Source organism: Lethenteron reissneri, chromosome 41 (genome assembly GCF_015708825.2).
Source record: "Lethenteron reissneri isolate LAM-NWPU_2019-01 chromosome 41, ASM1570882v1, whole genome shotgun sequence".
NCBI lineage: Eukaryota > Metazoa > Chordata > Hyperoartia > Petromyzontiformes > Petromyzontidae > Lethenteron > Lethenteron reissneri.
Genome location: NC_083819.1, coordinates 11,626,807 through 11,653,473, shown reverse-complemented (window position 1 = coordinate 11,653,473; position 26,667 = coordinate 11,626,807). Strand labels below are relative to the sequence as shown.

The window sequence follows — 26,667 nt, the reverse complement described above, 5'->3', positions numbered from 1 at the left end:
AATATTTTAAATAACCCTTTGTAATTTGTTCAAATAAATATAATAACCCCATGTGTCCTGACTTTTGGGCCACCCTATGTCATTGGAGAAGCGTTCTCATGGGCAAAAAATAGGCCCCAAGATGTAATAAAATCACACTTAAGAATGCAACAAACCTTTTTTAAGCACCAGTTTTATGGAATATCGATGTTTTTTTAAATAATATAATAATATTCCAAATTAGTCCTGAAATAAAACTTACTGTACGGCACTTACACCCAAAACAATTTTGGATGACGGTCTCTTTTTGAACTTGTGCTATCAATCGCATTCCATCGCCTCGTTGCAGACATCTTGACTGACTGACCGACCAACTGAAGTAATAAATGTAAAAAAGGGTGAAATCCCCACAGTACAGAACTAGGCGTGAGCAACGCAATGGGGCCCGAACCAACGGGACCCGAACCAACGGGACCCGAACCGACAGGACCCCAACCAACGAGACCCCAAGCAAAAGCAGATGAGCGTGGACAGCATGGCGAGCCGGAGAGGCCGGTTTCTGTGACGGGGGGTGAAGCGCAAATCACCCAGAGCAGCACGCCAGCACGCCATGCACGTGAGGACAAACGAAATTGTTAAATCCCCCCTCTCCCACCTAATTAAAAAAAATATTTTTTTATAGATTAAAAATCCATAAATGCGAAATCAACGTAAACTATATATTAAACTATATCTTATTCGGAGAGCATATTTTTTATCCCAACTCTTACACAGAGAGAATGTTTTTTGTTTTCTTCTTACGGTCGTACAGCAAGAAGCACATGAAGAGAGTAGACATTCGCTTACGGTGGCAGCGATTGTTTTCTCCCCCCCCCCTCACCACCACCTCGTTAGTTTTTTCATTGTTGTACATTTTATAGAAAGCGACCCATCGGAACCAAGGCTGGGTTCCGCGCCAGCGCTCCGCCCTCGTTACCGCTGGCCGCTCCCCGCAGTGTCGACGTGACAGCTCCTTCCAAGCCTGCAACTCAATTTCTGGAGACCCGCTCGGCCTGGCCTCATTGGCAAAAATAAAATGTCATGTTTTCCTTTCTTATGCTACACACTATTATACTCACTGTAAATGTGAGTGTAATGCAGCAGGGGAGGTTCTGTCTCACGTACGCTTATTTAGCCCTTGCTCGACAAGGATGCCGTCAGTCTGCCTTGGAACATTTTTCCTCCGCAATGCTGCTGCGTTTTCATCGTCACTTCAGCATGATGTGAACTATTTTTGCAACACACTTTCATTTTTATGTTATTGGGGGTGGCAGACGTTTGCGTGTGTGACGTCGAGTCAAACAGCTCGAAACCCACGTCATCTTCGGATTCATCAGACACCTCTTTTTTTTCTTCCTTTTTCACTTCAGCAGCAGTGGCTGGAGCCCCAATAGTACCTAGCACGGCTGGAACCACCAGCCACGCCGACAGACACAGCCACACCCCCCAGGCGCGGACGAGACGTTGGCTAAGCCAGCAGAGATTGCTTCTTTTGCATTCCTGCCCTTCGCCTCGCTGACGACCTTCTCGCTGAGCTTGGGGTCATCCCGCCTCAATGCCAACAACCGATTGGGATCCTTATTGCTGTCACTGGCATTGGGCTGCTTCGTTGCCATCACAGTGTGGCGATGGATGGGTTAGCGGCCACCCAATGCATGATGACGATTGCTTGTGTTGCAATTGAAACGTCGTAGTTTTTTGTTATTTTCTTTTAACCTATCTACGTGACTTTACCGAAAGACCCAAGAATATGCTCCTAAATCCCCAAAAAACTAAAATCATGCTCTTTTCCTCAAACAAAAATCCAGTTTCATTCTCGTCACCTGTTACGAAAATCAGAAACAACATGATTGAACAATCGGAGTGCTTCAAATACTTGGGTTTACTGATTGGTTCGAAACATATTCAAACTATATATTAATCACATTTCAAAGATAATCAATAAAAAATTGAGTTTGTATACAGAAACAAATTTTTTTTTCCCATTCGACTGCACCTGGAAATTGTTGAAGCTACCATTCTACAACATTGACGATGTGACGCTGCTTGCAGATCAGCTACTAATAAAACACTAAATAGACTAAACCCACTTTATTATTCTGCTCTTCGATTTACATGATATGTACCATACAGTAGAGGTCACCATTGTCACCATTGTGACCTCTCCTTGTAATCCAACCTCACATCACCTGATGCAAGAATACATCTACATTGGGCCCTGTTTATCCATACAATCCTTAACTGGCAAATCTGCATTATACTTAGCTCATTCATTAACCCCATTGTCAAACACCAAGAAACCTAAAACGTCCATCTAATTGCCTTTTAACTCTCCCTAGAACAAGAACCGTAATCGGTGACAAAGCCTTTGCCGTTGCAGCACCACCGACGTTTTGAAACAACAACCTTGTTTCCTCTCTTTACATCGTAAATCTTCCTTAAAAAAATATCCTGAGGCAAAAGATTGGTGCTGAACGCAATCACATTTGCACATGCGATTTCTAACCTTGATTCTTACCCCTGTATCGATAGTTCAATGTTAAGGTAAAATTTGATTGAGGAATGACTGCTGTTGTCTTGGTGTGTGGTCTGGGACTGTTTTTGCTGGCGCTTTGCTGCTTGCTCATATACTTATTTCTTTTTGTGACTTTACCTTTTCTCTATTTTGCACTTCTAATTATTTTTTCATTGTTTGTTGTAACCCGCTGACCCGCCCCTACTGCACATCTGTGAAAAAGAGCTTCATAGCTCATCGGATTCCTCCTGCAGTCTAAATAATAAGTCTGGTTCTGCAATCCACGAAGGTGATTTCAATAACCACTTCACCCTCGTGAGGGTGCAAACAAAATCATTCAGCAGGAGAGTAGCTGACATTGTGGGCATCAGCCGAAGACCAACATCTGCTGAACAATGTCAAATAGCCCGGGAGGTTGAGGACACCCCAATGGAGGTGACACACCCCAGGTCTCTCCTTCGTATCGCAGGGTATGCACGGCCTCCCATTGACATCTTTGAGGTGAGTCCAAGACAGATGTTTTTGTCAAAGAACCAGCATCGCCCCGTTGCGGTCCCACCAATACCTCGACCCTTTTGTCATCTGAACAGAGCCCTGCCACCCAGTGGCACGATGACGTGGGAAAACAGCAGTGTACCAGACAAGAATCTGACTGAAGAGCAGGCGAAGTGGCAGCCTGGTTTATCTCCACTACCCTGACGGGCGTCGATCACTGTCAACCGTGTCCGAACAACAAATAGAAGACCGAGGACTCGCCAAACGGTGAATGCGCACCGCTGATGGCTGCCCAACGCAACGCGCGCATACTCTGGTGGGACAAGCAAAATACGCTCAGCTACCCCGGATGCTGTCGTGAAATGGCTTACAAAATAAAATATATAGACAATTATACATAAGAGGTTTTTTTGGGTTAGATCGCGTAAATATATAAATGTGTCGTTAAACCCGCCACTACCCGACACAGCCAATTAGTAAGGTTTGTCACGTAAACAGAACATAGCCAATTCGTCACTAGTACAGCACACCGGTGTGTTGGAGAGCCAAACCACAACGCTTACAATCTGAGTACGACGTTTTGCCAGTAATTACAACTAGCTTCATAAGGCGACAGCCAGATTTGTAAGTCCTCCTGTTTCGTTCCTTAAGCCTACGTGTTAAATTATTCAAATATAGCCTGTTGCTTTTTGCAAACTCCATATGGAAGAAGAGGTGCACTGTCCAATTAAAATGCTAGAAATCTTAAAATTTTTAAGTGGTAACATCAATTTCATAATTTTGCTTCTCAAGAGTTTTGAAGTTGTTATCTTCATATATCTACGAATCCAAGCCTTTGCCTACCCACGTTTCCCCTACAGTACAAACCCTGTGTTAAGGGACACACACCTCGAGTTACGTGACACATGTACCACAACATCGTTGATGTTAGTCAAGGTTGGGAGGCAAGCGTAGGTTTATTGGTTAACAGCAAAATGCTCCCTTGGGCAGATGCAGTGAGCGGATTAATGGTATATTCAATCGTGCTTTTTGGCATTTTAAAATCCGAATAACTGAATTTGTTCCAGAAATAATCAACGTACCCACCATCGAAGCAGCTAGCATTATTTCTAGAAATCATGCCCACCGCTGTTGCAAGAAAGCAATCCTCCATTTTCACGGAATCTTAACAACGTTGTCAGACGCAACGGGACCTCCGCTGCCCTGATGTTATAATTCGCACGAGGCTGGGGGATGCTGCTCGGCATGGGCAGAGCGATGCATTTAGAATGTCAACGTGTCCTGTTCACAATGTAAACGATGTTCACCGAGGCATTTGTGTGTGCTTGGGAGACATGCGACAGGTGCGATGTTTAAACAAATAACGCGGAGACGTTCAATATAGAACCGTTAATATCTAGCACGAGATTAATCTAGAAATTCTGAGTTTATATGCCAGAATTCAAGTCCCGCTTCCAATCGTGTTTGAATGATACAAATGCAGATAAAAAATGACAGGCGGAACTGTTATTTAGATGATAAGATATTGTATTGACAATATCACGTTCTTCAGCGTGATAACCATTGCGCACAACTGCAGCCTCCATAGAGCAGAGATACGCATCTAAAAACTGACATCTGGAATAAATAATAACGTATTAAAATATATGTAGTGTATCAGGGAGCAAAGCGCTGTGGATAACGGATTAAGTGGTCAAACATCCAATGTTGTCGCTGACAATAATTGGTTGTTTATTGACGTTTAAACGAAAGGCAATTAGTTTATCATTGAGAGGCACGGGCAGTAACCGTGTTCGCCTCTTCTGTGTGGTTGTTATTAGCGCAAACCTGGGGGGGGGGGGGTCCTCATTCACCGCTCTGGCGGTGCCACCCAGGGAGAGAAGAGACGCGCATCTGGGAGCTGCGTGGAGAGAGCTGCCCAGCCGGGCACGCGGTTAGCTCCCTGATGTTGCTGCTGCTGCTACTACTGTCATCTCCTTAGTTTGTAAAATATTTGTAACTAACAGAGAGGGTATACACATCTGACAATACACCAGCATTGGTTCATGCAAGCCTGATTGTCAAGCTGACGATGCACTGAATGTCGAAACCGGTTCAGAGTTTGCTTGTGTGGAACCATGCTAAAATTATGAACTCCCAGAAGGGCGTGTGGCTGATGACATGTTTGTATTTTGTGTGGAGGGTCAGATTTGTGAAGGAGTATAACTGTCTGCTTATGTATGTTGTCACATTGTTGGCGTATACACTATTTAAAAAAGGACGCGTTTTTATGATCTAGTTAGGAAATTAAATATCGTCAAAAGAGCGTGTCCATGCTGGAGTGAATGAGTCGATGTGGTCTGCGTGTTCTCGTGTTTACTGAGACACCCACTGACCAGCGTGCCCTGGGCAATGTGTGAACGGCACGCACCTGGTCAAGTCCAGGAACGAGTCCACGGCCTCCCGCGCAGGAGGCATTGGGCTGCCGCTGTCGCCCAGGTTGGGTTTCGCGTCCGAGCCGCCAGCCCCGGGCTTGATCAACAGGGCGAGGGCCACGCCAATGGCCGAGGCAATGAGCGTGGTGACGAGGAAGTAGAGGATGGCGCGACCCCCGAGGCGGCCGAGGGTGCGCGTGTCCAGGCTGGCCGCGCCCGACACCAAGCTGCACACCACCAGCGGTATGATGATCATCTTCAGCATGCGCAGCAGCATCTCTCCCGGGAAGGCGAAGTAGGCCGCGCCGGCCCGCGAGAGGCCGACCGGCCGCACGGCCATGCCGAGCGCCACGCCCGTGAGCACGGCGCCCACGGTGAGCAGCACCAGGGCATTGGCGCGCACGCAGCGCCACGCCAAGCGCAGCCGCCCGCTCGCCTCGGGACCCCCCGCGGGCTCCGCCGCCGTCGCCGCCGCCGCCGCGTTGCCGCCGCTCTCGGGGACGGAGCCGCTTCCCTGGGCCGTGTCCTCGACCTCGCAGACACCGTTACTCGCTGACTTCTCCATTGGCGCTGCTGCTGCTGCTGCTCTGAGCTGCTGCTGCTGCTCTGAGCTGCTGCTGCTGCTCTGAGCTGCTGCTGCTGCTCTGAGCTGCTGCTGCTGCTCTGAGCTGCTGCTGCTCTGAGCTGCTGCTGCTGCTCTGAGCTGCTGCTGCTGCTCTGAGCTGCTGCTGCTGCTGCTCTGAGCTGCTGCTGCTCTGAGCTGCTGCTGCTGCTCTGAGCTGCTGCTGCTGCTCTGAGCTGCTGCTGCTCTGAGCTGCTGCTGCTGCTGCTCTGAGCTGCTGCTGCTGCTGCTCTGAGCTGCTGCTGCTCTGAGCTGCTGCTGCTGCTGCTCTGAGCTGCTGCTGCTGCTGCTCTGAGCTGCTGCTGCTCTGAGCTGCTGCTGCTCTGAGCTGCTGCTGCTCTGAGCTGCTGCTGCTGCTGGGATCTGGCGGCCCGGGAGCAGCAGCAGCAGCAGCGATGCTGCCACGCCTCGCTGTGAGCCAATGGGAGGCGACAACGCGTTGCCAGGGTACCTGTAGCCATGGCGACCGCGGAGACGTTGATGCGCGCGAGCTCTGCCGCGGTGGCGCGCGTCAGATGCCCCCTCCCCTCCCCCATGGAGGGGTCAGAGTTCAGGAGGGCGCGTGTCAAGGTGGTTGCTGCCCTTTGTAAACACGACCCTCTCTATTTTCTTGGGTCTTTCGGTAAAGTCACGAAGATAGGTTCAAAGAAAAGAACAAAAATAACAATAAACTACGACGGTTTTTTTCTCTTGATGACGATTGCTTGTGTTTCGATCGAAACGTCCTAGTTTTTTGTTATTTTTGTTATTTTATATGAACCTATTTACGTGACTTTACCGAAAAACCCAAGAATATGCTCCTAAATCCCCAAAAAACTAAAATCATGCTCTTTTCCTCAAACAAAAATCCTGTTTCATTCTCGTCACCTGTTACGAAAATCAGAAACAACATGATTGAACAATCGGAGTGCTTCAAATACTTGGGTTTACTGATTGGTTTGAAACATATTGAAACTATATTATCATCACATTTCAAAGATAATCAATAAAAATAGAGTTTGTATACAGAATTTTTTTTCCCATTCGACTGCACCTGGAAATTGTTGAAGCTACCATTCTACAACTTTGACGATGTGACGCTGCTTGCAGATCAGCTACTAATAAAACACCAAATAGACTAAACCCGCTTTATTATTATGCTCATCGATTAACATTATACAGTATGTACCATACAGTAGAGGTCACCATTGTGACCTCTACTTGTTTTTTGTTATTTTTGTTATTTTCTATGAACCTATCTACGTGACTTTCCGAAAGACCCAAGAATATGAATTCCTGCAGTCACGAAAGCTTTAAGTCACGATCCTCTTTCTCGAATGTGCACCACTCCGCCCACCCGCCTACCGCCTGGCGCCACCGAGTAACCACATCACGATTTGGTTGTCTATTTTATTTTTAAATCGCATTGACAGAGACACATGGTGGGAAAAGAGTGGGACGTGTCCCATCGTGGGTTTTGTGCACGCACAATGCACTGGTTGCAGTTTCCATCACCCGCATACAACAACATCCAGTTTATAAATAGAGCCTCGAACGTGCAACCTGATCCACGTATCATGAGCATAATCGATTTTAACCAATGAAGGGATGCTCTCGTATCGATGAGATGCATCTGTCAAGTAGCCATTCTAAAGCTCGTTTGGTTTTACATTCTTATTTTCTTTACGTTCGTTGACCCAGGGAAGTCTCACTGAGGCTCAGTTCCCTCCCTTTCAGGAGGGTCCTGCCAAGTTGTTGCGATGTTGCAGCTGCTGCGTAATCCCAATTGACTGATTGCCAGCATTGAGATATTTGGCCCAATACCAGTTGCATTGTGTTGTTTTTCTCTTAGCTTTGGAAGGAAATTGGAAAATCCAGAAGAAACCCACGCAGCACAGGGGGTAACATACACACTCCACAAAAAGTGTCGCCCGAGTCGAGGATCGAACCCAGCCTCTTCTCGCTGTGAGGCACGAGTGTTCATCACTGCGCGCACGTAGTTTGGTCGTGTGGGAGGAGGGGGCCTCGTGGTGGCACTGTAATGGGTGGCTTTGTGTGGGGAGCGGTGCTGTAGCAGTTCGCGTGCGCCGCTACGAACCCGGCGATCCGAGTTCGATTCTCGCTCACGGCCAAAAGATCAGTGACGATTATCTGAACTGGTTATGGGCCTCCCCTAGGTCGACTCGGCCTCAAATGAGTGCCTGGTGCGGTGTGTGAACATTGCCACTGGGGAGACAAAGACGGTCGGGCGTGATGCTAGCCACCCACCCCCTCGTGTACCGTTCCAGCCATCATAGGTGCTCGCTAACAGCAGTTGGCGCAACAGTCGCTTGAGGCTATAGGGGGGATCTTTGTCTGTCTTGTGTACGTGAGTGAGGAGCTGCCTATCTTTTCTTGAGGTGATATCCTTGTAGTGGATATGCATAGTGAGGTGACTGATGCACCACACTCACGTCCTACACACACCACAAATCAGCTCCGGCGGATTCAGCAAGAGTGCGGTGTACGGAACAGCATGCGTTTTCAGTGTGCAGGGAGAGTGAACAAATTTAGAGTAGGGATGGCCACACAGAAGGCACTTGATTTAACCGAGGCTTGAGCTGATTAATTAGTTTATAAATAACAATGTTTATTGTACAAAAAGCCCGCTCCGTGTACAAATAATATTGACACGATAATAAATAAATGATTTCAACACAGTTTAACACGTAGGCTTTCGCGACCAATATTATTCATAATAAAGGTATTTTGGGTAAGATCGCGTAAATATAAATGTGCCATTAACCTACCACCACCCAACACAGCCAATTAGTAAGGTGTGTTACGTAAAAAAACTGTCAATTAGTTACTTCAGCACAACGGTGTGTTTGAGAGTAAACCCACAACATTTACAATTGGAGTACGACGTTTTGCTGGAGTGTACAACCAGCATCTTCAGGTGATTTGCAATAATTGTCAATAAGTCTTCCAGTTTTCAGCCTTAAATAGAGCAAGGTGATGTCATCACTGTGAGCCTATCAGGTGCGAAAATCAAATTGTAAATGTTGTGGGTTTACTCTCCAACACACCGGCGTGCTGAACTAGTGACTAATTGGCACGTTTTGTTTACGTGACGAAGTCCTCTCTGTAAGTCTTCATCGTATCTCACGGTTCTGAAATGCGACAATCCGCTGAGCACCTACACACGAGTCGACTCCATCGCTCCACCTCCTCGGTGGACGTCCTCTCAGATGCGTTCCATTTCCCGGCCGCCACTCCGTTACTATTGTCGACCGCCGGACCATCAGCTCTTGTAGCCGTCAACAATAGAAGACTCGCCCGTTTTGTCTCTTGACGAGTTTGTTTGACGCGTGGCGACCTGCGACGTTATACCCATGGCAGGCACCTCGTGGTGATGCGATCCTCTCTGACCCCCCCCCCTCCATCGCCACTGTCACGGTGCGCAGTGCACGGGGCTACAGGTTCAAAGAGGAGGAGATTGAGATGGCGAGTGTCCGTCGCATTAACAAGCTGCCGAGGCCCTCCACCGACAGGTGGAGAGGTGGGCGCCGTCACTCGCCGCCCGTCGCCTTTCCTCCAGCGGCGGTGGCGGCGGCCGGGCACCTAGCGAGGTGTCGGCTTTTGCCACGGCTCGGCAAGTGCATTTGCCCGGGTCGCCCGGGGTAGCCGCCACTGTATTCTGCTTGTCCTGTCGCCGTCTCTTTGCTGCTGACTTGCAGAACGTGCAGATGTGGCTGAAGCAATATCGACGGCGACTGGGGGTGGTGGTTGTAGCGACGCGTGCTTGCAAGCGAACGAGCGATCGCTGGGGCCCCTCTGGGGCCGTCCATGAATGACGTCACGCGATTTTGGACGATTTTTGACACCCCCCCCAATCGTCACACGACGTCACAAAAAGTCAGACCCACCCCTCAAATATGACGTCACAAAGCTCTGCCCCCCCCCCCCAAAATAAAACACTTCAAATCGCTTTAAACTATTTTCATTGTAGTGCGTATTTAATGTGCTGCTGCACTCTGATGTTGTAGGAGAAAACATTATTAAAAAGTCTATTTAATTAAGTAGAACGTGTTGTCTATATTTATTTAAAGTTTCGCATTTTGATGTGACGTCACACTTCTCAACCCCCCCCCCCCCCCCTCGTCACACATCGTCACAAATGTCTAATCTCCCCCCCCCAGGTGCGTGAGGTCATTTATGGACGGCCCCTCTGTGCACGCGATGCCTTTCTGCAGACCAAGGAGGACCTCCTGGACGACGTTCTCAGCGGGGAGATGGCGCGACGGCGTCTGCCAAGATCGCCTCCAGGACGACCTCAGGTGTGTACCGACGACGCCCTCCGTCATCGTCGCAACACAAACCTGGACGGGCGCGACGGCGTCGTGCGCCGGTGGTGTACGGTGCACGTGCCGGGGCAATGTCGGTGCGCCAGGCAACAGGGGTATCATGGTGCCGCTGTGTGTGTCGAGATGGTCATGAGGAATTCATCTTTCATCGTAATTACTGTTAAATGTAAAAACATAAGGAATCGGGAAAAATACTTACTTTTACATACCGATTCCCGGTGATCTGATTACAGCAGCGTGTACGGCTGTATTTACATGATTACAGCACGTGATGCGCTCATCTGATTACACTGACCATTACAGTAGCGTGTCCCTGGTCGGTGGTGGTGACACACGTAGCCTGTACTCCAGAACGTTGGAGGCAGCGAGGGGTGGTGGATCAGAGGGAAAATGTCATGAAAATCCCTTCCTGTGGGCATCGATGAGGAGCCGTACACTGGCTTGCCAGGAGAAGGGCAGGGTACAGCAAGATTAGACTTCACCTGTTCTATCTGTATGGGATGGAGCACTTCACCCTCCCATGCTTGGATTTTTTACGGATCCTCCATTTTTCTCCCACATGTAAGCACTAATTTATTGACCGATAACACCTTCATGTATAAAGGATCGCAGAGCTTGGGGTGGAATTTGGCGCCAGCTGACCGGATGGCTGCTGCCTTCCCGCTCATCTGTGGATCCTTGCACCTCTCAGTTGTCCTCTCTCTACGAGAGTGAGCGAATACTGTGCGATGCCACATTCCAAGTTTACATGATTATTATGTTATTATTATTACTTCCAACACACCTGCCCCACTTCTGTTTGGAGCAGAGGTCACTGAAATTGATATCTGAGGTAGCTCCGTGCCACCTACTTCTGTAGCCTATGCTGTTCTAACATGAGGGGGTCCGCACCGCTCTGCGAGATGCGTTGTGGATTCCTCGTATTGTGAGGACATGTGCCGGTAGCAGTCGGGGATGACCCTGGCTGGGCGGTGCGCATTTAAAACCGGGCGTCGCCGCTCCACTCTGTGTCCAGTCGACGCGAAGTTCCACATCGCGCTGCCGTCCATCGCCAAGTCGTTTGACTTCATTAAGGAGCTGCAGAAGGAGATCCGGGAGACACGAGTACCCGAGTTCTTCCTCCGTGCTCTCTGCCTGCGTTTGTGATTCTTTCCGACGCTTAAGATTGACCTTGGTGCTCAAAATCAAGTGTTGGGGGTGGGGGGATTAGGGGTCATGGTAACTCTTGTAAAGACATTCAAAACGTAAATAATCCAAATTAAATTTCAGTACAAAGTTATGTCGGTCGTTGCCCGCGGCGCTGTGCCTTGAGTAGCGATGCTTTGTGATGTCGCACACACCATGGCGGTCTTCTCCTCTATTAGCATTGGGCAGCCATAAATTACCGAGTGACATCCACTTCAGTGCTCACGACACGAGCCTCGAGTCTCGTGCGTTATTTGCTTGCACATTGTTTGCAAATTGTAAATGCAATGTTTCGGCCAGTGGACCGAACGAGGCTGTGCCAATGAGTCGGCGGGTGTGTGTCTGCATACGGCTTATGGTCCACTCGGGGTGCGTGCCTGTTGGGCTCCGTCCACAGCTGGAGTGGCTGTCGAGTCGACACGCTGGCAGCTCACACTGGCTGCGGCACCCACATTGGCAGGGTTCAATGGGTCAGGCTCAGTCTGCCGCAGTGTGCATGGGGGCCACGTCGCCAGATAGCGCTCGCAGCTTGTCCGCTGGGTGGCAGCACGTCACCCCACTTGGCACCAGGCACGGTTGTTCGTGCATCATGCTCGACCCACGCTGGAGGGTGCTCGGGGCTGCCGAGTCAGCACGCTCGTGGTTAGCTCTTAGCTGCTGCGCTGCACGTTCGCAGATTATCTGCACTTCCGGGTTGATCAGCAGTCAAAATAGTCTGTGGCACGTTCCTCCTCATTGCTTGTCAGCAGCAGCTTGCTTCGCGCGAGCACCCTTGGTGCCCCTCCCTCCCACAGGAGGGCTCCTGCTGTGCGCCGCCCATCACTGCTCCTCGCTCACTATCCAAAACTCAAAAACTTTTGTTTATCATCAGAATATCAGTCACTTGGACAACGTAACTTTTCCAGCCTATAGCTTGGGCAAATTTTCATGCATTCTCGATATTAGTGTATCACAGTATTATGTGAAAATGTATTCGCACACCTATTAGCTTCTCACAACTCTTACAGTGAGGGAAAAAAGTATTTGATCCCCTGCTGATGTTGTACGTTTGCCCACTGACAAAGAAATGATCAGTCTATAATTTTAATGGTAGGTTTATTTGAACAGTGAGAGACAGAATAACAACAAAATCCAGAAAAACGCATGTCAAAAATGTTATAAATTGATTTGCATTTTAATGAGGGAAATAAGTATTTGACCCCTCTGCAAAACATGACTTAGTACTTGGTGACAAAACCCTTGTTGGCAATCACAGAGGTCAGACCTTTCTTGTAGTTGGCCACCAGGTTTGCACACATCTCAGGAGGGATTTTGTCCCACTCCTATTTGCAGATCTTCTCCAAGTCATTAAGGTTTCGAGGCTGACGTTTGGCAACTCGAACCTTCAGCTCCCTCCACAGATTTTCTATGGGATTAAGGTCTGGAGACTGGCTAGGCCACTACAGGACCTTAATGTGCTTCTTCTTGAGCCACTCCTTTGTTGTCTTGGCCGTGTGTTTTGGGTCATTGTCATGCTGGAATACCCACCCACGAACCATTTTCAATGCCCTGGCTGAGGGAAGGAGGTTCTCACCCAAGATTTGACGGTACATGGCCCCGTCCATCGTTCCTTTGATGCGGTGAAGTTGTTCCGTCCCCTTAGCAGAAAAAACACCTCCAAAGCATAATGTTTCCACCTCCATGTTTGACGGTGGGGATGGTGTTCTTGGGGTCATAGGAAGCATTCCTCCTCCTCCAAAAACGGCGAGTTGAGTTGATGCCAAAGAGCTCCATTTTGGTCTCATCTGACCACAACACTTTCACCCAGTTGTCCTCTGAATCATTCAGATGTTCATTGGCAAACGTCAGACGGGCATGTATATGTGCTTTCTTGAGCAGGGGGACCTTGCGGGCGCTGCAGGATTTCAGTCCTTCACGGCGTAGTGTGTTACCAACTGTTTTCTTGGTGACTATGGTCCCAGCTGCCTTGAGATCATTGACAAGATCCTCCCGTGTAGTTCTGGGCTGATTCATCACCGTTCTCATGATCATTGCAACTCCACGAGGTGAGATATTGCATAGAGCCCCAGGCCGAGGGAGATTGACACTTCTTTTGTGTTTCTTCCATTTGCGAATTATTGCACCAACTGTTGTCACCTTCTCACCAAGCTGCTTGGCGATGGTCTTGTAGCCCATTCCAGCCTTGTGTAGGTCTACAATCTTGTCCCTGACATCTTTGGAGAGCTCTTTGGTCTTGGCCATGGTGGAGAGTTTGTAATCTGATTGATTGCTTCTGTGAACAGATGTCTTTTATACAGGTAACAAGCTGAGATTAGTAGCACTCCCTTTAAAAGTGTGCTCCTAATCTCAGCTCGTTACCTGTGTAATAACAGCCATAGAGGGTTCACGTGGGGATTGGCTTGCCGGTCCTGCTTTGTAGCCAATAAGGGTTGAGACAGGGAACATGGCCTCTGCGTGATTGCGGCGTGTTAGCAGGGGGGAGTGGCCTGGCCATTCTGGGCCCCAGCTAATGGGGAGCCGGATCAGAGGCGTGGTCCCGGGATTGACAGAGAACCATCGAGAACGGTGAATGCTGTCTACGGAGGATTGGCTGGGGGGTACCACGTGACGAAGGGATTAAGAGAGAGAGAGAACGATCGAGAGCAGACTGGGGAATGAGCAGAGCAAGAGCCACGCGCGTACGGGGGCTCTGGGTGCCACGTGCGCGGTGGGAACTTGGTGTGAAGTCTGCCCACTCTCTGTTGTCTGCCAGCAACGGAGAGTGTGTGAGTAAAGTGTATTTTGGAAGTGGAAATAAAAAGGACCGGTTCCGAAGCCGTCTCGGAAGGATTATTACACTGGTGTCAGAAGTGCTTCTGCGACTGTTTGGACGATCGTCAAGATGTCCAAGCACCCCAGAAAAAAGAACCTGCCCGTGACTCTATCGGAGGAAGAGGTCGAGACAGATGAAGATGAGCTGTTGGGAGCTACAGCCCCTATGCCGCCTGCTGATAATACTCTCCTCGACGCCTCTCAGCGTCGACCGGGGGAAGATGCGACCACCGCAGGAACAAAAGACGAGTGGCGGCTGATGGCGGAGCAGATTGAGTCACTACGCGCCATTCTGCTAAGCCTGGTGACCGCGGTGGTGTCCTCACCAGCCGCGGATCGCCAGATCGCCGATCAGCTGGACGCCGCGGGAAGGGGTCCTGCAAAGGAATCTGCGTCCGCCATTACTCCTGCCACGCGGGAGGACGCCGTCGTTTTGGGTGGGGTGGCTGCGCCAGGAGCCGTCGGCCGCCATTTTGGGCGCGCCTACCGCCACGCGGCCGCCGGACGCCATTTTGCCTGCAACGGGTGGAGAGCGGGAACGGCAGTCGGAGACGCCCGCGGCGCACGCTTGCCACCGCGGACATCGCCTTCCACAAATTAAAGAATTTATCGCCGGGGGCGATTGGAGTGCTTTTACGTGGCGCTTCGAGTCAGCTTTTAGATCCGTCAACTGGACGGAGGATGAAGCGCTGGGAGCGCTACCTACACTGCTTGATGATGTTTCTCTGGGGGTCTTCCGCTCCATCCCGGCGTCCAAGAAGAAAACACTGCGGGACGCGTTCGCAGAGATGGCGGAATTTTATGACCCACCGACGTCAGCCACCAGAAAATTTATGTCACGTCGCCGAGCATCGGAGGAACCACCGTTGGCTGATCGGGGGGCGTTGATGGCGCTGGCCATGGCTGCCTACCCCGACGCGACGGCCGACCATTTGGATCCTCTCATCCTTTCCCGTATGCTGGAGTTGGCTCAGGAGCTCAACATTTCGCTACCAGTGTGCGGCCACGAACCGCTTACATCGCGATGGGTGGCGCGCTGCCTGGACGCTAAATTTAATATTAAGCGTTGGGACCAGATGGCGGCGTGGACGGGGAAACCCGAAATCGTCGGGCCGCCTTTGGGGTGGTCTCCACGACTGGTGGTCCACTGCTCCGACGACTCGGGCGACGACGACATGCTGGCTGCTGCTGTTCCGCATAGGATTCCGGGACGGCGGCTGCGCAACCAGCGTGGCGACTACACGGGCCGTCCATGCGCAAGGGCCGGGTCGTCCGACCGCCGGCCGACATCGGCCACGTGCTTCAAGTGCGGCAGACGGGGCCATTTCGCCCGTGACTGCCGCTGCCGACCTCTGCTGTCACCTCTTCCGCCAAGGGGACCTCCATCTCCTCCACCTGCTGCGGAGCTGCAACAACCTCGGGCGAGTCGGCACAAATCGGACACCCGGCAGGTCTTGTCACATCACTCATCCACTCGCACTCATTCTTACACTCCTAAGGATAATTTTACTTCTCCTGCTCCATTTACGTGCTCTGCTACACAGTGGAAAAAATTGGCTCGCAGGGTTGTGGCTGCGGCGTCGGGCTCATCGACGGTACGGGATACCATCGACGGCGTTGACGTCCGTATCTTGGTGGACACGGGCGCGTCTGCTACCATCATTTCAGATGTTATTTTCCATTTGTTGTCCATTCCTACGTCGCGGATATGCAGGGTTAATGATGCGTGTATTGCCGCAAATGGGGGAAGCATGGGTATCTGTGGTCAGGTAGATGTGAGCATCGCTATCGGAAATTTTACCGCCGCAGGACCTGTGTTAATCTCTCTCTCGCTAGCTGTTCCATGCTTACTCGGTACTGATTTCCTGCGCCGGATGCCGCTGAGAATACGGGTCGACCAGGACTGTTTGGAAATGCCGGGGGGTCGTAGAATGGCGTTCCTGCCTTCCCTGTTGGCCAATGCGCCTACAGGTAACGCAGTTACTGCCATAGTTGCTGCTACGGTGGAGGTTCCGTCGGGAGCGCAAATTCTAATTCCGCTGCGTTATCGAAAACCCCTTCGAATGGGAAGGGATGCGAAGGGCGTGCTGTTATCCCCATCAAATTCGGTATCTAAATCTTTTTCTTTGGCAGTGGCACAAACGATCGTGTGACCAGGTCAAGCACCTTTCATACAGGTGTTAAATGGGGGACCTGACCGCGTTGTTGTTCCGGAGGGATCGGTGCTGGCTCACGCCACTACCGATTTCGCCTCTTGTGACAAAACGCCATGCGCTCGGATGCCCGCGGGTGGGCCTCCGCACGATCGTTCACAAGAACGCTGGATCGCAGATTTATGCGGAGAGAATTCTTCCTTGTCGAATGAACAAAGGAACGCCCTGCATTCACTATTGCTACGGTACGCTGATGTTTTCAGCAGAAATGATTTGGACCTCGGCCGCACGTCGCTTTTGTCGCACCATATTGACACCGGTGCGGCACCTCCCATCTGTATGCACCCTCATCGCATGAGCCCGGCTAGAAAGGGAACACGTGCGCGGAGCGGTAGATTAATTGCTGGCAGCGGATATTATTTCGCCGTCCAACAGCCCTTGGGGCGCGCCCGTCGTTCTGGTTAAGAAAAAGGATGGTGGTACGAGGTTTTGCGTTGATTTCCGCCGGTTGAACAAAATTTCGGTGGTGGATGCGCACCCCTTACCGAGGATGGATGATTCATTGGATGCTTTATCGGGTGCTAAATTCTTTTCCACCCTTGACCTGTCCTCGGGCTTCTGGCAGCTTCCCCTCGATGATGAGTCGAAGGCCAAAACGGCATTCCGCACGCCGCAAGGTCTCTTTGAATTTAATCGATTGCCTATGGGCTTGAATGCGGTGCCGGCGACGTTTCAGCGGCTCATGGAATTGGTGTTGGCTGGACTACAGTGGGAAACGTGCCTCATATATCTGGACGATATAATTGTCTTCAGCCGCACGTTTGAGGAACACCTCCAATGCCTAGAGACGGTTTTTCAAAGAATGCGCGCGGCTGACCTTAAGTTTAAACCTAAGAAATGCCACCTTCTGCAACACTCCGTCCGTTACTTGGGTCATATTGTCAGTTCAGACAGCGTGTCCACTGACCCTCTGAAAACCAAATGTGTACGAGAGTGGCCCACACCCACTTCAGTGGGTGATGTTCGGCAGTTTATTGGGTTCACTTCCTATTATCTCCGCTTCGCTAAGAACTTTGCGACGTTGGCAAAACCATTACACGTTTTGACTGTCAAAAATCAAAGGTTTAAATGGGGAGAGGAAGAGGAAAGTTCTTTTGTGGCACTTCGGGACCACCTCGCCACGGCGCCTACGCTAGATTACCCAGACTTCTCACAGCCGTTCATCCTTGATACGGATGCTAGTGATATCGGCATTGGGGCCGTTTTGTCACAACGTAAGGACTGGGTTGAGCGAGTGATGGCGTATGGCAGCAGGGTTCTATCCCCTGCGGAAACGCGCTATTGCGTGACAAGACGAGAACTTTTGGCAATTGTCCACTTTGTTCGATTGTACCGGCCATACCTATATGGACGAAAGTTCCTAGTTCGCACTGATCATGCGGCTTTGCAATACTCCTTGAAATTGGATCAACCATCAGGCCAATTGGCTCGGTGGTTGGAATCGTTACAGGAATTTTCCTTCGATATTACATACCGAAAGGAGGCCCGTCACGCGAACGCTGACGCGCTCTTAAGGCTGCCGCCCCTTCCTCCGTGCACTTGCCTGACGGGCACGCACCGCTGTGCGGCACCGCCCACCTCGCCCTGTCCGGTTATGGGGGCGATAGCGAATGAGGACGACGCAGGGGCGAAAGCGGAGGAGGATGACCAGCAGGTGTCGGTGGACACCGATGATACCTTACGGCTGCCGCACGCGGTCTGGTTACGTGAGCAGGAGGCCGATGCCTCGCTGTCTCCGCTACGGAAATTGATAGGGAAACAAAAATCTCAATTGGCGGGCTGGAAGTGGCAGATGTTCCGAGGCAAGTCGGGATTGTTAATGTGTACCGACGGGTTGTCTGACCGACCACGCTTGGTGGTGCCTACTTCGCTTTGCTACGACCTGCTCCGTGCTCTGCACGCTGATAAGTTGATGCACCTCGGCGTCCAAAAGACTTTGGCCGCGATGCAGAAGGATTTTTTTTGGGCTGGTATGACGACAGACGTCAATGACTTTGTCCGCTCATGCCAGGATTGTGCGAAGAGGAAGCCGCCTCGGAACCCCTATGTACCACCGTTACGTTCCATTGAGGTGTCCCGTATCAACGAATTGGTTGCTCTCGATATTCTGGGCCCGTTTCCCCCGTCGGCTAGGGGCAATAAATACCTTCTGGTCGGGGTGGAATATTTTTCTCGATGGCCGATGGCCTGGCCTCTGCCCGACCAAACGGCAGCGTCCATTACCGACACTTTCTTGAACGGGTATGTCATGGACAAGGGGGCACCTGAGAGGCTGCTCACAGATCAAGGGCGGAATTTCTCTTCTAAATTGCTTAAGGAAGTTTGTGACGCGCTGGGTACGAAGAAAATTCGCACTTCTCCATACCATCCACAAACAGATGGTATGGTGGAACGATTCAACCGTACCCTCTCGGCTATGCTTTGTCATACGGTCAGTGAAAAGCAAACCGATTGGGACCTGCACATACCAGGCGTCTTAGCGGCTTACCGCATGGTTCCACACACGTCCACGGGATACTCACCGTTTTTTTTATGTATGGCCGTGAAAATGTTCCACCCATCGATGTGCAGCTGGGTAAACCGAGTAAACGACCATCCCGCTCCTTGCCTGACCACGTGCGTGATTCGCTTGAACGAGTAACAGAGGCGCGAGGGGCTGCCCGGTGTGCGACGGCCCGTGCCCAGGCAAGGAACGAACGGTATGCGCGTCGATCGCATGCTCACATGCCTTGGTCAGTGGGAGACCTGACCTAGCGTGGCTCCACTGCCCCCAGGTACCGGCGGGCACATCCCCCAAACTGCACAGGCCGTGGCGGGGGCCTGTGACGCTGGTAGATGTTCAGAACTTGCAAAGTATCCGCGTTCAGTACGGAAAACGGCGGTGGTATGTTCACTCCTCGCGACTTAAACCCTATGTTGACGCGCGTGTCGGCCCTTCATCCCCACTAGCTGACCTGCCGGGTTCTGCCGAGCCGACTACGCCGATTGCCACACCCGTTGATCCCAAGGGGGACTGTGTTGTGCCTCCTACAGATGAACAGGTTCTGAGGGCTGAGGAAGCCCCAGCCGCCCCCCCTCCAACGGGGCCTGCCCTGGACGTGACCAGGCACCAACAACCTACTTCTTCTTCGAGCCTACTACCTCCTGTCCATCCGGAAGCAAGGCGACCATGCGCTAGGAGCGGAGAGGGTCCCGCGTCGTGTACGCGGTCTAAATCTCTCCCGTTTCGTTAACGTTTGATCGTTTAGCTATTTCCCTGTCGTTACTGCGTTGCAGGGGCGCCCTAATGTATGTCCGGTTTTTCATGGGTGACCTGGCCATTCGGGGCTCCAGCTAATGGGGAGCCGGATTAGAGGCGTGGTCCCGGGATTGACAGGGAACCATCGAGAACGGTGAATGCTGTCTACGGAGGATTGGCTGGGGGGTACCACGTGACGAAGGGATTAAGAGAGAGAGAACGATCGAGAGCAGACTGGGGAACGAGCAGAGCAAGAGCCACGCGCGTACGGGGGCTCTGGGTGCCACGTGCATGGTGGGAACTTGGTGTGAAGTCTGCCCGCTCTCTGTTGTCTGCCAGCAACGGAGAGTGTGTGAGTAAAGTGTATTGTGGAAGTGGAAATAAAAAGGACCGATTCCGAAGCCGTCTCAGAAGGATTATTACACCTGTATAAAAGACACCTGGGAGCCAGAAATCTTTCTGATTGAGAGGGGTTCAAATACTTATTTCCCTCATTAAAATGCAAATCAATTTATAACACTTTTTGACATGCGTTTTTCTGGATTTTGTTGTTGTTATTCTGTCTCTCACTGTTCAAATAAACCTACCATTAAAATTATAGACTGATCATTTCTTTGTCAGTGGGCAAACGTACAAAATCAGCAGGGGATCAAATACTTTTTTCCCTCACTGTAGGTGCTCTACGGTGTAGTTGAGGACTCCTAGGGTAACTGTGACCTCCTCGCTCTGTGACACCAAAGACCTTGAGTTGGTTTTCTCGGCTCTCGGCATCAAGTTGAATGCATCCTCTAGCTCACATATGTCAAATACAAGACCCGCGGGCCGAATCTGGCCTGCCAGGCCGTTTTATGTGGCCCTCGCAGAGGTGCTGGCTGGGGAGATCAAAAGATCTCCCTGCACCACCAGAAGCTCTCTCTATACCCACAAACAAGCAGGTAGCGCGCCTCTTCCGCTACCTGCAGTTAGAAGCATCGGGGGTTACGTCTACAGGGCGCCCGTCGATCACCGTCACCATTTGAAAAATAAACAGTGAAGTCCCGCCGCTCCTCCTCCTGCCCTCCTCTTTTCCGGCCCTCCTCTCTTCAGAGCCGGCTCCTAGAATGTTTTTTTTACCGCGCTGAGTGCCGGGTCTCACGTGACAACCCGGCACTCAAAGTGAAACCATCGCGGAACACAGCGAAATTTTTTGCTGATTTATGTGGGTCGTGCCTTCACCATATTCACACAAAAAAACGTTTGGCTTCATCTGCTACCAAAACACTGGTATGTTTAAGAAGCTGCATTGTCTATCAATATTCTGTAAATATTGTGTGTTGTGTATGAGTGTGTGTCTGTGAGTGTTTGTGTGTCTGTGAGTGAAAAGCTACTTCGGATGGCCACCTGGAATGTTCGAACGCTCACTGCGGAGGAGAGGCTGCCACTCCTTTGTCGGGAGCTGGACCGGTACCGCCTGGATCTCTGTGGCATTCAGGAGGTCCGGTGGACCGGTTCTGACTCCTGCCACCATGAGGGGTGGACAGTCCTCTACTCGGGGCAGGAGACTGCCAAACAACAGGGTGTGGGTCTTCTTCTCAACAAAATAATGAAGGGGGCGTGGGAGCGTGGCGGTGAGGTGTGGGAAGCTGTAAGCCCCAGGATACTTTGGGCTCGCCTTCCCATCAACCGGAGGCGAGGACTGGTGGTCGTGGTTACTTATGCCCCCACCAAAGACGAACATCCGTGGAAGGATGCAGGCAAAGCCGATGAGTCAGATGCCTTCTATGACCTCCTGTCACAGGTGCTGGCTAAAGTGGCCACTCGGGACAGAGTCATCTTGTTGGGTGACTTCAATGCCCGAGTTGGTCATGATGTTGGCACCTGGTCTGGAGTGATTGGAGGGCATGGGCCAGATCAGCTCAATAACAACGATCAGAGGCTGATAGATTTTTGTGCAGCCCATGGGCTTGTAATTACCAACACGCTCTTCTGGCATCGGTGCACTCACACAACATCAGGGATGCATGCCAGGTAAAAGCAAGAACATCTGCTGGACTACATAGTGACGGACCAGCGGATGCGAGCCCATGTCCTTGACACCAGTACCTTCCATGGAGCTGATCTGCCCTCTGACCATCGACTAGTCATCTGTAAGATGCGCCTGCCATTCTTACACTCCGGTGGTGGGTGTACACCCAGGACCCCATTGCAACCTAAAGTGGCCTGGTCTCAGTTAGCTGATGAAAGTTGCAAGCGAGAATGTCATCATCGCTTGCAGCTGGGGTTGGCATCGTCCCCCACTCCTCCTGATGTCGAGGGTAAATGGGCGAGGTTTAGGACTGTGACTCATGCAGCTGCAATGGCTGCTTTGGGTACGCGGTCCAGACCTCCCCAGAGACCCTGGCTGACAGAGGAGGTGTTCAGGATAGTTGAGAAAAAGCGACAGGCCCAATCTCATCGGCTACAGCATCCCACGTCAGAGAATGAGGAGGCTTACCGCAGCCTTCGCTCGGAGGTTTGGAAAGCCGTAAGGCGCTGCAAGGATGGGTGGTGGTCGAAGGTTGCTGAGGAGATGGAGTCTGCCTCAGTGGCACGCAATCACAAATCACTATTTAACTCCATCAAAAAAGTAACCTGCAGCGCCACACCAATTACCATCATTAGAGGAAAAAATGGTGATCCAATCTCTGACCCCCAGGAACAGGTTTGCAAATTTGCTGAGCATTTTTGTGAGGTCCTGGGGCAAGGGAAATCCCTCAGCCAGGAAAACATCATGGCACAAAGTGGGGATGACCCTGCTGAGGCTACAGTGCCTCAAATATTGGAAGAAGTCACCCCCTGTGAGTGGCTGGATGAGGTGCCATCTGTTGAGGAAGTACTGAAGGCGATCCGGAGTCTGAGACCAGGAAAGGCACTGGGCAGAGATGATCTCCCAAGCGAAATGCTGAGGGAGGGTGGCGTTTGTGCACAGACTGCCCTACATGACATCATAACAACAGTCTGGACCACTGGACAGGTACCGCAGGATTGGAAGGATGTCCTGGTGGTCCCCCTCTTTAAGAACGGGAACCGCACAGACTGCAACAACTACAGGGGCATCTCACTCCTCAGTGTGCCGGGAAAGGTCCTGGCAAGGATTATTCAACATCGCCTTGCTAGGCACGCTGAGGAGAGGCTTGCGGAGCCCCAATGCGGTTGCAGGAAAGGACGGTCCCACACAGATGCCATATTTTCTATCTGTCTGCTACAGCAGAGGTGTAGGGAATTCCAACAAGACCTACATCTCTGCTTTATTGACCTGGTCAAGGCCTATGATACCATCAGTAGGCCTGGGCTCTGGGTTGTTCTTCGTGCTTTTGGAGTCCCTGACCCTCTGCTCACGACCATTAAGGACCTTCATGATGGTGAGTGGGCCCGGGTAAAACTACGTGGCCGGGAGTCAGAGCCATTCCCTGTACACCTTGGGGTGCGACAGGGATGTCCTCTGGCTCTCACATTATTTAACATATATTTTGACCACGTAGTTCGTGAAGCCTTCAATAGCTGTACCGGGGGAATTTCCATTTGGTACAGATATACTGTAATGGGAGGCTGATCGATGCTCGGGTGCAATCAAGGGATGGCTCCCTATTGGTCAACCACTTTATGTATGCCGATGATTTGGTAATAGCTGCTCATTCAGAGGAGGAGTTGGAGATGCTGCTGCTGAGACTGGAGCGTGCCACTAAGAGGTGGGGCCTTACCATCAGCCCCACCAAAACTAAGCACCTGCCTGGGTATTTTGTACCATTGGACACTCCACCCACACAACTCCCAATCGGTGATTGGGCAGTTGTGGAGAGGGTAGAGAGTTTCCCATACCTGGGCAGTGCGCTTATGACCGGCTACAGTTTAACAGCAGAGGTCTCACTCCGAATCAGTCGAGTGGCAATATCTTTTCATTGGTTGCGTAACTCTGTGCGGAAGCTACCTGGTCTGTCACTCCGCACGAAGCTTCAGGTCTTTTCGGCCACGGTCATTCCCTCCCTTCTCTATGCTTGCAAAACGTGGACCCCCCTAATGGAGCATCTTCGCCGGTTACAAACATTTAGGCTGGCTTGCCTACGATTTATCCTAGGTTTAACCAGGCTGGATTGTGTGAGGAGCTCACAAATTCTTGAAAGATCTGGGCAAAGCCCCATCGGTGAGCTCCTCCGGCAGGCAACGCTGCGTTGGCTGGGTCATGTAGCCCACATGGCCAGCCACCGCATGCCTAAACAGCTTTTATTTGGCCAGATCGAGGGGACTAAACGGGTACGGCATGGGCTAGAGAAGAGATGGAGTGATGTGGTACAGGAGGACGTAGAGCTGAGTGGACTTGCCGATCACTGGTACCAGCGGTGTCAAGATCGGCGTCTGGAGAGGAGGCTCGTGAAAGACGCTACTGGGCAGTTGGAGGCAGCCGCCCTCCAACAACAACGGAGGGCGGAGGAGCGACTCTTACAACAACGAGCGGAGTGCCGGGTGACTAAAGCACAGCAAGTTGGCACAGTAGGGGGCACAGGTGGTGCATCAGTCAGTCATCTCGGTCATCTCAGTCAGTCTACCTGTGGCACCTGGGTCTGCCCTGTGACCTCCTGCCAGCGGGCGTTCGACACTTCACGTGGCCTCAAGGTGTACATGGCCTGGCACATGGGTCATGGTGACATCACCGCTACTTAGTGGCGAATGGCAGTTGTTGTTGTATCAGTCATTAACACACAAACTCACACTAATACACGCTCACTAATACATACACAACAAACACACACTCACATAATGCTCACTCATACACATTCACTGATACACACATACAGTGGCGTAACTACCATGGTTGGGACTGGTGCTGTGGATGTATGGCATGTGGTAGTTTCACGTGGTTGCCTGGTAGTTTAGGGGGGCCCACTGGTGTCTTGTTACACCTCTGGTGACGTCACGTGACCTCCCGGCGCTCAGGTCCCGTGACATGCGCGGTAACACGGGGAGCATAGCTGCACGAAATAGAGAGTCTGAGAGGAGCCCTGTCCTGCCCTGACTAGGAGACATCAGGAGACGGTGGATGAAGTACAAATAAAGCATAGAAAAAGTAAGTGCTGCCGCGTATTGGTAAGTCTGGTGGTCAGATTGGCAAGTCTGAGGGTTAGATTGGCAAGTCTGGGAATGCATTGGCAAGTCTGAGGATCAAATTGATAAGTCTGTGAATGCATTGGCAAGTCTGGGAATGCATTCGCAAGGTATAACACTGTGATGCTCACAGGGCTATACCTAATAAATATGTAGGACTTGAAATGACACGCGTTTGATTGCGCTAATTAAGGGGTGAGGTCGTTAAGAGACGCCGCAGGTGTTACGGGCAACTGAGGACGCAGGCCGGTGATTGGTCGAGAGGGTGAGTGGTTGTTGACTGGCGCCGGGCTGACTACGATAACAGGATCACGCGAGGCTGGGGGCCTGGGGGCAAGTGGCAAAGCGGGGGATGAGATAATTAATTGGGGCTGATTGGTTTGGGTATAAAGGCAGAGCGTAGCGAAGAGACTGGAGTCTTGGTGAGTGTTGGAGTTGGAGCTGGAGACGGTGCCTTGGACAGAGACGGCGCAACAGAGAGTATAGTATAAGGTAGCAGTGAAACAGAGAAGTATAGGGTAGCAGTGAAACAGAGAGTATGGTATAAGGTAGCAGTGAATAAGAGAGTATAGTATAGGGTAGCAGTGGATAAGAGCGTCTAGTATAAGATAGCAGGGGACAAAGAGAATACAGTATACGGTAGCAGTGGATATAGAGAGCACGGACAGAGTAGCAAGGACGGAGCGAGTACAGCGTAGCGAGCAGCAGAGTATCAGACCTGAGTGGAGGGAGAGAGAGCGAGCGAAGCGGAGCGAACAAACGGAGGAACATTGAACGATGCTGTCGGCGATGTGAACTATACGCGGAATAAAAGGAACGAGAAAGACAAAAGTTGTCGCGTCAGTAGCAGTCCTACAAATATAACTGAAAACTGAAATGAAAAACATTAATATCTGCTTGCTATTATTTTTCCTAGACTTCTACTTTCAGAGTTAGTTATTACTTAAGTTATTACTAAAACCAGTAATAATCGAATGCAGAGGCAATTATTTAATATGATAAAGAGTAGATACATTTTCTTGGTTCTTTCGGCAAAGTCACGTAGAAGGGAAGTAATAAAATAATAAAAATAAAACATAATAAAATTATTCTCACGACGTTTCGGCCACAACGCAAGTAGCCGTCCTCAGGTGAAAACCAGGTCTGTCGAGGCGACAGCGTCTCATTCAGACGCTGTCGCCTCGACAGACCTGGTTTTCGTCGTGAGAATAATTTTATTATGTTTTATTTTATTATTTTATTACTTCCCTTCTACGTGACTTTACCGAAAGAACCAAGAAGATGAATCCCTGCAGTCACGAAAGCTTTAAATCGAAAAGTAGATACATTTATATAGTCTTACAGATACAACCGGCCCTTTGAGGGCACCCATAATGACGATGCGGCCCAAGATGAAATTGAGTTCGACACCCCTGCTCTAGCTCATTGAGTTTGGCGTTATTTGTTTTGCTGAACTCCCCCTGTTCTTCTACTGCCACCTGGAAAGATGTCATCATAGAATCTTGTTTCTCCACTCTCTCGCTGATACCACTTAACTTTTTATTGAGGACTCGGAATAGGTTGGTATTTTCCTCCGTAAGTTGACTAATCTTCCGAGTATATTGTGGAAAGTTTATTGACTTTTTTGAGAAGAGCTTGTAGCATCCCACGAGTTCCTCCATGAGGGGTTTCAGGTCTTTCTGTAAATGGGGAGGTGAGTGGAGAAGAGGCCTT

The 26,667-nt window shown here is 50.8% G+C and overlaps 1 protein-coding gene across 1 annotated transcript in view; it reads right to left on the bottom strand.

Annotated features, from left to right (window-relative positions):
* LOC133352727 (neutral amino acid transporter A-like) overlaps positions 1 to 6,071 on the bottom strand; it is a 56,307-nt gene extending 50,236 nt beyond the window's left edge. Inside the window, exon 1 of the mRNA XM_061568556.1 lies at positions 5,439 to 6,071. Coding sequence (XP_061424540.1) covers positions 5,439 to 6,007 — 569 coding nt within the window. The 5' untranslated portion in view covers positions 6,008 to 6,071. The remainder of the gene's footprint in view (positions 1 to 5,438) is intronic.
* Between the last annotated feature and the right edge of the window lie 20,596 nt (positions 6,072 to 26,667).